Raw genomic sequence first — 12,332 nt, forward strand, 5'->3', positions numbered from 1 at the left:
CACGATGGAATATTTTCCTATTAAATGCACTTTGGTTCTCACCTATTGTCCTTTCTTCCCTTAAAAGACATAAATTGCACGAGTTCAAAACTGAAGGTTTCATCTTAATATATGGTTACTCAATTTTATTCCAGCATTTGCAGCGTCAAATTCCAGTTTCTAAGATTGTACGGCAGAGCTGAGACACAACACTTAAAAAGCCATGGAGATCAGGTGACAATTTCTTGAGCTGAGATGTCACATGCAGCACTTCAGAAAAAGTTTGCTTTGGAGATAATTGTTGCTAACGGCAGAGAAGATGTTAAACTAATTACACCAATGGTCCAATTTCCATGTCCCGTGAAATCTGGAAATATAATTAAGAGGGTTTGGAAACTGAAACACTTTGCAATACTCTGTACAAACTTTCTTAAACTCAAGATGACCTTTACTAATAACTGTTCCTTAAAGGACAGAATAATTAAACGTTTATTATGTATAATGAAGGAATAGGAGAAAATCCTGCTAGGAAAATATTAATTCATTTCTTACCTATAGAATCCTATCCATTTCTAACCAGCTTTGTTTCCTAACTGCTGATGCTTTTGATGTGCAAAACAGTTGTACAAGAAACAAAACAAATGCAACCAACAGAATAGGCCTGCACTTTCCAAACACGTTTTTCTTTTCCTTTGGATAGCTTTAGTAACTGCTGCAGTAGCCAGGTATGGGCTGCAAGCAAGGTCCCAGGCACACACACAGCGTCTCACGCTTCCACCTCCTCCTCCCCTATAATCCTGCCTATCTTCACTCCCACCCCATCTAGAGACAGAGCTCCAACAATGGAGCTCGCTCCACTTCCCCGCCCTCCCACGCGCACGCAGTGGCGCTTCACCCCGCTCCCCGGGGATGGCAGCCTGCACAGGGACACTCACCCCACTCCCTAGAGATGGCAGCCTGCACAGGGACACTCACCCTGCTGCTCAGGGATGGCAGCCTGCACAGGGACTCTCACCCCGCTCCGCAGGGATGGCAGCCTGCACAGGGACACTCACCCCGCTCCCTAGGGATGGCAGCCTGCACAGGGGCACTCACGCTGCTGCTCAGGTCAGCAGGCAGCTGGCAATGGTGCTTATGACCTGAGCTGCAGGATGAGGTCTGCATGCCGGCCATCAGTGACAGCCAGCTCTGCGAGGGCATTTGCCTTGCACATCGGCTACAGAGCAGCACTCGCCAACGCTCCTCTCCGCTGCAGCCGAGAGATGAATCTCCGGCTACTTGAAATTGCTGCATGCCACAGCTGCACATCTGGCAGTTCGGGAACCTAGAAATGAGCCAGCCGCATCCCATACACCTTTATGGGTGCGGGCGTTTATAACTGGTTTAAATCCAGGAGGTCATAAACATCTGTATATTTAATTTTAGGAGGAAGAGAGAGGAGGAAAATCACATTTCCTTGCCACATAACGGTGCTTTGCCTTCACAAGAACAGCAGGCAAACGGGCTCAGCATTCTTAATCGCTTTAGGTAGATGCCAATTCAAAATCGCTGTCCGGGTCCCCAATATGTCTTCTCTGCCATATTGTACTTCTTCTTGCCCCGTGGTGATCAATAGCGATAAATATCCAGGCAAGGCCTGGGCTGGGCACGTAACAGTCTCACTGCTGCCGAGCGAAGAGCGGCGAAAGATGAAGACCCGCTACCGGCAGCCGCGGCAGAAGCACCCCGAGCTGAGCGCAGCCGGGGCAGCTGCCGAGGGCGGAGAGCACACCCGCCGAGCCCCGGGCCGAGCCAGCCCCCGGGCCGAGCCAACGCGGATCCCGGCGGGGCGGGGCCTGGGCCGCTCCGCCGTCGCGGGGGCGGGCAGGGGGCGGCCGCAGCGGGGCAGGGCCGAGCCGGGCGGCGGCGGCGCCGGGCGAACGGGCGGGGGAAGGAAGGAAGGAAGGAAGAAGGGAAGGACGGACCGAGCGACGCGGCGCCAGGTCGGAGGAGCTGCGGCCGCGCCCGTGCGTGTCGGCGGGCGGCCAGGATGGATCACCACCAGCCCGTCAGCCGCTACCAAGTGGTGAGTGCGGCGTCCCCGGTGAGGCCCCGCTCGCCTCCCCCCGCCCCTCGGCCGGCGCGGCGGGCACGGTGCGACCGGGGCGCCCTTTCCCCGCCCCCGCTTCTCGGCTCCTACGGGCAAGGGTCTGGCAGGGACCAGCACCGGGCCGGGGCCGAGCGCGGGCCATCCCACGGAAGGGCTCTGACAGTCGGGCCTTGCTCGGGGGGCGGGGGCTGCCTCCCTCGGCCCCCGGCAGCCCCGGCCTCGGAGGGGGCGGCTGCCCGGCCTGCTCTGGAAGCCGCCTTTGCCCGCCTCCTTCTCCCCTCCCGCCGGCTCCGCGGCCGCCGGTCCCGGCCCGGGCTCGGCGGATTTTCCCGGGCGCCTCCCCCGACCGGGAGCGGGTGGCGGCTCCCGGGAGAGCGCGGCCGGGAAGGAAGGGACACGGGTCCTTGTCTCTGCTCAGTACGTGCTGCAGAGCGAACCGCTGGAACCTTGAGGCTTCTAAAAGCCCGTAGATATCTGGCACGGGGATGGAGTGCAAGGCCTGTGTGAAGATTAGAGGGAGGGAGGGAAGTGTGAAATGCAGGAAAAAGACTGACCTTCAGTGTGTTTGTGTATGTCTGTGTGTATGCACACGCACGAACAGGCTCTTCTCAAGACCAGTCTGCAGCCTTGTGGGTCACTGAGGTTAGTTTTTCTTTTGTTCTTGAACTTAATCATGGAAGTAATCATTTAGAATACAAAGATTTTCATCCTGCCCGAATTGATTGTCTTGTTTGTTTCTCGCAGTCATCAGTTTAATGTCACTTACATAAATCTTGAGGTCATTAGCTTAAGGTCAATTATACTCAAAATATGTAAACTTTCCTGATTATTGGGTGTAAAAATTACTTAGGTGCAGTCAGTCTCCTCAAAAGTTTAAATTTTATCCTTAAACTCCTTGTACTTAATAGCTTTGCTATGAATAGAAAGCTAAAGAAGTCTGAAATCTTTGTTATTCTCTGTGATTCAAATTTCTACTGCAGTCTTCTAGCTAAATCCTAAATTATTTGTGTTAGTGTTTGTGTTTTACAGCTTGAGTAGTGAAAAGAATGTCTGCAGAAGTAATCACACTTATGTCTGTCCATATGTAAATAGTGGTATGTCCATATGTAAATAGTGGTATTTATATTCAGGTTGTTCCTAGGTTATGATTTAAGAAAAAATAATAGGAAACACTTTTATTATATTTGGAATATTTATTTTGATAGTCTTACAGCACTGTAGATTTTTGTATGGTTTTGGGCACTTAGATGCAGGGATTGTCACAGAGGTGACGAGCTCACCACCCGCCCTGTGACGTATTCCTTTAGGGCGGTAGTTGGTCACCAGCTGCTTTTTTCTGGCACTGTGCTTCCATAACTTGGAATCAGTAGAAGTTCTAAAGTCATTCCTTCTTCTCTGCAACAGAGAAGAAAAATGCTGGCAGAGCATTTTTTTGAGAGCCTACAAACACTATCTTCCTCGAGGCCTGAGGTAACCTGGGCATGTTTTAAAAGGCCTTGAAAGAGCATATGTTATTAGAGGTCAGACAGGTAGAAGGGAAATTTTAATTTAGTTACTCAAAGGAGTAAAAAAACCCCTAACACATGAAGAAGTAATTTGTCTCTGTAATATTTTTATTTTATGCTTGTTAGGAACTTCCAGTGATGGTGCTGATGCCCAGCTTTGGGTAAAAACTATTTGGTGTGGCCTTCCAAAAGGGCTTAGCTTAATGTTTGTCTGCATGAGTTGGCCTCCTCAGTTTGCTGTGTACATTAAATTGTGTAGTCATTTGTTATAAATCAGTCTGCTCTGCTCCAGAATTTAAAATACAGGCTTGCTGATTACTGCCCCATAGGAAGGAGCATATTGTTTTAGTTTCTTTGTTATATCTGACTGCTGAAGACTGAGATTTTTGTAATGTTGTTTACTTACTGTTTTGGGTCAGAGAAAGGAAGGACCGAGGCAATTGCAGATATACTTAATTAGCAGCTGATTATTCAAGCATGTGATCTCAAGTGTTGTGATGTATTTGCTTACATAATGGCTATGATAGGTACTGAGCAATAGATTATTGCAGATTTTATGGTTGTGTCCTAGTTTTTAAAGACAAAATGTAGGAAAAAAAGGTGACTTAATATGGATAATACCACATTTTATAAATGCTTTATGAATTTAGTTTTGTGAGCTCCAGCTAGTTCTGATGTGTTCACTATTTTTTATTTGTTTTGGGGTTTTTTTCTTTCTCCAGTGATTAGTAATAAGTACTTTTTGGCCCTGCTTGTACCTATTCTGCCTTTACTTCTAGCTAATCAGTTTGAGTCTATTCAGGGCAAGTTCTCTTCCAAATAGAAAGATTTATAGGTGTATTTTATTATCAAAAAGTTACTGACTTGTGTTTCCTGACAGTAACACTTAAGTGAAGTTGAAGGAGCTATCTTTCTCTTCTTATTTGTGGTTTCTTCAAGTTAGTTAAATTGCTTTAGATTGGCAGGCAGTTTAGTTTTGAGTTTTAGCATAAAAAGCCAGTTCTATGACATTTTCTTATGAAACAGAAAGTGTCTCATCATAAAGTGAACCCTCTGCTTTTCGTATTTTTACCTCTGTTGGAAATAGCTCTAAAGCTTCATTCTGTATCTTGTTCTTCTTTGTGTGTCTGCATTTTATTTACAAAGCAGTTTAGAAATGTTCAAACCGGGCAGCTGTTAAAGGCTGGTGGTTGGAATTGCAGCAAAGTGAGTGTTGTGAGCAAAGAGCAGGCAGAACGTCAGCATTACGTAACTCTGTGCCGCGGGCATGTGTGATTTGTATTGCTTTCTGGCCCTCCTGTTTTGTCTCTCTTCGTAGGGCAAAAAGACAGATAATTGATGGGTAAGAATTTGTCATGCTTCCCTGCAGGAGTATGACATTAGAAGTAAATTAGCCAACTTTGTTGTCTTGCTTTACTTCCTTTTTTCTTTTCCTTAGTCACTTGAATGACTGCATTCCTGTTGATGAATGTGTCTTAAATTTTACATTTGACATTCCTTGCAGGTAAAAGTCAGTTACAGCTGTATCATTTACTTACTGTTGTATTTTTTTCTATTTCTTTCCCTATTCTGCTCTTTGTTGGATAAGGCATCAAGTTTAGGAAAATTATATTAAAAATTCTTCAGTAATCATTCTCCTGATTGTTTTTACCTTCTAATTCTTTGTCATCTGTCCTTAATAGCATTACTATCTTGTCCGAAACGTCTGCTTCTAGTCCAGCCTGTTTGCAGAAAAAGTGATTGGAATGATGCTTTGTGATTCTGTACTGGAACAAAGAGGAGGAAATGCAGCTGTTTTCTGCAGCACGTAAAACTGAGAGAGCAACTAGGCTTTAAAGCTCAAGGTTGCCTTTTTTACTTAGAAATGTGGCTTTCCAGCTAACTGAGTCATGAGGGAAGACTTCGTGTGCATGTGAGTGATTTAGGCACAGAAATTGTGTTGAAGACTGCAGGACTTACAAGCTGTACTGCTTATGAATTATAATAGCCAGTCTTTCTTGATTAAAGTTTGATTCAAGTAGTCTTGAGTCTCTGACTTAGGGTTTGGTCAGAGCTAAACAGGTAAATGCTAAAATGGGAAGGTAACAAACCGATTTGGGTGGGGCCAAAGGCAGCTCTCCACAATGTCAGTTCAGCTGTTACTGAACTTGCCATGCCACTGTAGCACTTGGTTTTGGTGGGATTTGTAAGTGATGGTTGAGGTAAGACTGATGGCACCCTCCTGTTGTACGGCACTATGCAGGGGTAAAGAAATTGTGGTTTTTTTAAAAGGGATCTTAGTCTTGTATAAGTTGTGTGTACTTATAGAAATGGGGCTAAGAGATGAAAATTTGTTCTGCAAACACTATAGCAAAAAACAAACTAAGATAAGGCTTTATTTTCTGTATCTGTTACCTCTATTGTCGCTGACTCTTTACTCTCCCAATGTTACTTAGTTAAAAACCTTGATCAAAGTCAAGTTGTCTTTGTAACTCTCATGAAAGTCAACCTATGCAGGAAATGTTAACAAAGAGAAATCTCTTCCTTCTTTCTCTTCCGGGGACCAAGCCTAATAGTGATTAGCAAATAAACTCCCAAATGTAGGTAATTCTATGGCTTTGAGCTTATATCTGTATATCTACTGTGTTTTCTACAGTATTTGTTGTCTTAGGTAAATTCTTATGTAATCGGTGTTACTGAACAGCTCAAGCTAGCTTAGGGAAATTCTTCTGCTTTCCACAGATATGGGGTGGTGTCATAACTGGAAGATAAAATTCTGCATCTGGAGCACTAAGTTGATAATACTGAAAAATACTGAGGAAAGATGCATTAACTGATAAGTGTTACAGTTGTTTCCTTGTGATAGTTGCACAGATATTTTTAGAGGTAGTAGGCTCAAGCATAAGAGGATGCAGTTTTTCATTGCACTGACTTTTTGTACATGAAATACCTAGATTAAACTTTTAATGGCTTAAAAAGCAAATGAGACTCTCCTGAAATGAGATAAATGATGCCTTCAGACAATGGTCTGTCCTTGCATCTTAGTTGTTGTTTGGGCTGTAATATTAGCCATTTCAATTTTTAAATTTATTTTTGTAGCACTTACCTGTTAGAAATTTGTCTATTAAACAGTTAGTTTCTCTCTTGAATGAACAGCTTTAATATTTTTGTAAACATTTTTTGCCATTTTTTAAAGAAGATTCCTGCTACAAATCAGAAAGATTATAACCATTGAAACATTCACAGATACAGTAGGGATGCAGTTAATACTTAAAGGACTACATTTTACTTTTTTTCACTTTTTATTTAAATTTATTAGTACTTTCTCATTTTATATGGACAAGGAAATAAATTTCAAGTCTCTCAGTATGAGGCTTCTAAGTAAAGGTGCTGAGGTACTGAACAAATACAGTATTTTTTGTATACATTTAAAGCAGGGCTGTTTAACTGTGTTTTGCTGTTGCTGTCTGATTTTTTAATCTCTTGGAGGGTCACAGACATATCACCCTGCTCTGCAGCTGATTCATAGGAGGAAACCCTGGCTCACTGGTGCCCAGGGATATCAGTGGTTACAATAACTTTCTGGGTTTTTATGTGGGCAGTGGCCTTTCATTTTGATGTGGGCATAGAATGACCTAAGCAATTTTGCACACAAATTGGCTTAGTTTCATAAGTTTTACTGAGAAAGAAAAAAAAAAAAAAAAAAAAAAGAGTAAAGGCAGCAAAGTGTACCTTATTGTTCCACTCTGTTTTTTCACCAAAGGTCTGGGTAGGCCAGAGTCTAAGGTTGGATCTGTGCAAAGGTACAGGAAGAGAGGCTGGGAGCAGGACTGGCCTTTCTAGTGGCAGCAAGATCTTGGTGTGGCTGAGCCCATCTTGGGAAACTGGGGGATTTTTAGGTTCTTGAAAGATGAAGCCTGAAAAAAGAGGTACCTGATTTGTGCAGTGACATGAAGTCACATAATGTAAAAAGGCAGCTTCAGGCTGTGGTGTGCCTAGTAAGTCTTTTAATCATATTAGAAAAGTTCAGTAACATGAATAAAATTACTTCAAGTAGCAGGGTTCTGAGCAGGAGTCAGCTGTGTTATGGCCAAACTGGATGTTCTTTCTGTGGTACTTGGAAAAGGAGAACCTGTAAGCCTTCTCTCGGCTCATTTGTATCTGAAAAATGTAGTAGGGACCACATCAGGATAACCTCAGAAATCAAGCACTGCATTAACACAAAATGTTAGTAGTAGTCTTCTAGATGAGGAAAATGAGTTATTTTTGACAAATGGCTAATTACAGGCATATTTTGAAATTTTCTGCCCTGTGACAGTGTGGACAAAACAAGGAAGATGTGGCAACCGATAATGTTGTCACACCTAACTTTGTGAGACCTCAGCGTTCAACTTAGTCATAGATTCCAGTGTTTTCTGAAGTTTCATAGCCTCAAATCTCCCTCCAGATATCTAGCTATTTTGAAAAAGGGAATGAACATATACCAGTACACTCAAATCAGGGAAGCCATTTTCAAATGAAGAAAAGCAATCCTAAGAGATTGAGTAAAAAAAGAATGAAAAAAATTGGCAACTTATAAAGTTGGAGAGGCACTGCCAACTTTTCCTACTGAAACTGAACTACTGTAGAGCCAAGGCTGTGGGTTTGAGCTGCCTCAGCCTTGGGTCTCCCACTTCCTGGGCAAGTACTGTCACAAGCTGCTGATTTTAGTAAATTGGGCACCCCCTTCACCAGCTGTGTTTTTTAATGAGAATGACTAACTTTTTCTGGTTTGTGCTTAAGTCTTGTCAGGCACAGAGCATGTCTGATTTACAGTGAAAGTGAAAAATAAATTTCCATTTTAACACGTAACTCTTTATTCCACTTACAATACTTAGGTATTGTTTCCATTATCGTAGGCTAAGATTAGCCTAAAACTGAGATTGTCTAACTTACTCCTCAACCACTCCATAGCCAAAACATTAGATATTGAGTCATGCCCCCCAGCCTCATCCATGGTTGTGCCTCCATCTGTGTTTGGAATGCACAGAACAATTTTTAAAAAGTCCTCTGATCTTTGAGTGGTGTAGATGAAATAATATCTGCAATAAGCTGTATATTGCTTTTTCTTTGTAAACCCATCTTTATTTTTCTTTAGTTATTAGGTACTTGGCAGCACCTTCTTACTTATAAAATGTGCATGTCTTGTAAAAAAATAAAGTTGGTCTCCCCACTATTGCAGCATAACTTAACATATTCACAAACATGGTTTGTCCATTTTAGCTTTGAGCAATATTTACCTGTTGAAAGTAATCCTATAAATGTTCACTGATTGTTCTTGTAGGGGAGGTCAGAGTCATGTCCTTGGTAAAGATGTAAATGTAGCTTCAGCTATTGAACATACTTTTGCTTTTCCCTGATATCTGAAAAGGTTGTGTAGGAAAGGGCCTTGAGGAGAGGTTATTGAAAAGAGGGTACTTATAGTAGCAGTTCTTTCCTTCCTGCAGGAAAGAAGTTTAGGGTTCCTTTGAAGTGGTGCAGGCTGGTGGATAAACACCGCTTTGGCAATGATTCGTTTAATTAATGCTTGTCATCTTTGAGGAATAAGTGATGCCTTTGGTAAAACATGAAACAATTGGGTTTGGAGTCTTGGCTGATACTGAGGTCAATTGTCTATTTTGATCGTGCTACTTATGAATCAATTGTTGTATCTTGAAATTTACCAGAAACAGTCCTTAAGGTATTTTTCAAGAAATGTACTGAAGCATTAAGGCTCTTAATTGAATCTCCAGAGTTGTGGTCATAAAATTGACTTGCATCAAATACATGGAATAAATGATTAGGAAAAAAGACTTGCACAAAAGCTGTTTGCTCCTTAAAATCTGTTCCAAATTCCAGAACAAGTGCATAATTCAAATAAAGGAGCTGGCCACTAAATCCCTGCAGTGCTGGGCCACAGCTGATGTTGAACAGTGTGGCTTGTGTTCCTTTCTTGTGTGCCTCTTGTGTGCCTTGTTTTATTTAGCTGCCTTATAAACAAACAACCTGCTGGAAAGTGCCTGCTTTCAGGTGTGTGCATTATCTCGCTGGCAATGGAGAGATCCAGAGAATTGTCCTTTGTGCCACATATTTTGCTGGATTGCTTTGAAATGCTCAGTCAGCGCTTTAACAGTAGTGTTGAAAAAATTCCCAACTACCTGTTGAGACCTAAACATGCTATTTTTTTTTAAGGAAGGACCCTGAATGTTTATAAGTGTTGTGTGAGTTGCAAATCAAAATGAAAATATTTTCACAAGAGCCTGTTCTTGAAATTCACAGTGTGTTCAGCTGGTGTTGTGTATGTGTGTTTTTTTAAGCTGTTGAAATTTGTCTGTGTTATCTCTATAAGTTGAGGAGCTCAACTACTCCATTTCTGTTGCTAAGAAAATGGGTTCTACTCAAAAAGTCAAGCATGACTGACCTGCCAATAAGAATAGAGTTTGCTCTTATTGATTAATAATGTCCTCTGATTTATATTTTTTTTAATGATTTCATGTTGGGCTACTGAGCCATATTGTTGAGTAGGAAACTATTTTGCTAGGCTGGCTTTATTTAAGTACGCATACTAATATGTAATACATAATATTCCTGGTTTGTCAATAATCTTGAGACTTTTAAAGTTCTTCATATTTTTTCTGAAAAATTTTCAACAACACTTATGCATGGTACAGGAGACAGACACTTGACTCCTTTTTTCCCTGCTTCTTTCAAATCAGAGGCTTGAGGTGAAACTGTATGCTGCTTCTGCAGTTCAGTTTCCAAAATACATTTCTAGGAGGAAAGTCTTCTTCATCTTTGTTATTCCCTCTTAAAATAAATTTATCATGTTAGTATCCTCCTGCATCATCTTTAAGAAGTTTCTGTTCTTAAGCTCTCTCATTGTACTTTAACTGAAATATGTATGACATTTAGAGTAATATTCAGCATTTTCAATCAATATTGAATTTTGCAGCGCAAATGAATGTAAGCTAAAATGGAAATTGAACTAATTGTTGAATATTGAGTCTGCTCTTGGTTATGTTTCTTGATTTTACAGGCTGTTCCCTCTACTTTTACAGTTTTCATGTTGTGTATGTTCTGTGTGACTTAAGAGTGACCAGGATCTACTTTCTGTACTGATTCTATAAAGCTGCTGCTGAGTCAAGACATGACCTGTGACTGGTGGTTTGCTGAAGCTGTTGGTTAGTGGCAGCTGCCCGCAAATCCTGATGCAGCACTGTCCATCATTAGGGAGTACAGGGAAAATGAACAGAAAGTATTGTATGAGACACAAGACCTGCCCTTGTGTTGGTTGCTGTCAACAGTTTTGGTTGCTTACAAGAGGAGCTACAGAAAGGAAGGGGAAGTGGACTTCTTAAAAGTGCTCTGAAATTAGTGGTGGGAATTGAAGTGACCAACACCTGCAGAGTCACCAAGGCAGTGGGTAAAAGCAGTTGTGGAGCTGTTATTCACCAATTTGTGCAATATTAAAATTGTAGAGTGCTCACTGAGGTTTGATTTAGAAAAGAAAGTACACAGGAGAAGCAAACGTAAGCAGTTTTTTGATACACAAGATTATACAGGCAGATGGTACCAGCAGATTCAAGAAAACAAACTCTCATGCATCAAATCTGTAAGAGATGCAAGTGGAATAGGCAGAGACGTACACTTCTGTGTGCAATGGAAGTACACACTGGGGAATCTGAGGAAAATGGATGTCAGAGAAGTGATTAAGGCTCATGTGCTGATGATGGTGTTGGAGACAGAACACGCCCTTAGACTGACCTCGGGTCTCCGTAGGGTGCTTCTGTTTTGTTACTGAGTTTCTTCTATCTAGAAAGTGTTCGAGGAGGAAAACCTCATTTTATACTTTGTTTATAGAATTGAACCAGTTCCTCAAGCTATTCTCAAGTTACTATTTGACAAACAGAAGGCTACATGATAGGTGGTAATGTTTTTAGTAGCTTCTGCATTCTAGAGTAGGTCAGAGTTGCAATACCTCATTCTGAACAAGTTTTAGAGTAAGCTTTTAACAACTTCTTTTTCCTGGATTTTTTTATATCATGTGTGAAGATTTGAAAATGTTGGTCCCAGGCATTTTTATTAGTATTTAGTCATATCAACTTTTTGTTGGCACATTTCTCTGTTAATTCCTATAACTATGTAATACAAAGAACACTAGGAAACAATGCCTAGTTTAAAATTTTACAGTGAATATGAAGCAGGTATCTGTTTGGATCATACCAAAATTCCAATATTCAAAATTATTGTAGCATTATTCTTTAGTAGACAAGAAACTTTCAAGAAAAGGGGATAGAAATGGATATACTTTGAAGAATAACCATACTTTTAGCATGATTAGTCTTAGAACATTTATTTTTCGAGAAGAGTTCACGCATTCACACCAGATATGTTCTCATATTCACTAATACTTCTACTTTTACTGTTAGTGGGAGGGATTAGAAGGAATACATCTCAATAAAAGCCAGAGGGAATGAATGCAGCTGTGTATGTCATGCTTCTAAATGTGTAATTAATTGCTTAAATCTGAATTATAATACATATAAAATGTTATATGTGAGGTGGTTGTTGGGATGGACATAGAGACATGTCTGTGTAGATCTATCTACACACGCATTATAATGTTTTTATTTTCTTTTCCTTCACAAAGTCCTGATCACCATTGTTTTATTTGGTTTGTGGTTTTTTTTTTTTTATCCAATTTATAAGACTCTTTTAAAAAACCTTGAAAAATTCAATAGCCTAAAGATCCCTAGCTAAAA

General features: G+C 41.3%; 1 protein-coding gene across 2 annotated transcripts in view; it reads left to right on the forward strand.

Moving 5' to 3' along the window:
• The first annotated feature begins 1,836 nt into the window (after positions 1–1,836).
• The window catches only part of NDFIP2 (Nedd4 family interacting protein 2), a 45,103-nt gene continuing 34,607 nt past the window's right edge, over positions 1,837–12,332 (forward strand). Inside the window, exon 1 of one of the 2 annotated variants that reach the window (XM_074535585.1) lies at positions 1,837–2,044. In XM_074535585.1, coding sequence (XP_074391686.1) covers positions 2,009–2,044 — 36 coding nt within the window. In that variant the 5' untranslated portion in view covers positions 1,837–2,008. The remainder of the gene's footprint in view (positions 2,045–12,332) is intronic. The other variant, XM_074535584.1, reaches the window with a different exon arrangement.

This window comes from Zonotrichia albicollis, chromosome 2 (genome assembly GCF_047830755.1).
Source record: "Zonotrichia albicollis isolate bZonAlb1 chromosome 2, bZonAlb1.hap1, whole genome shotgun sequence".
In the NCBI taxonomy this organism is placed as follows: Eukaryota; Metazoa; Chordata; class Aves; order Passeriformes; family Passerellidae; genus Zonotrichia; species Zonotrichia albicollis.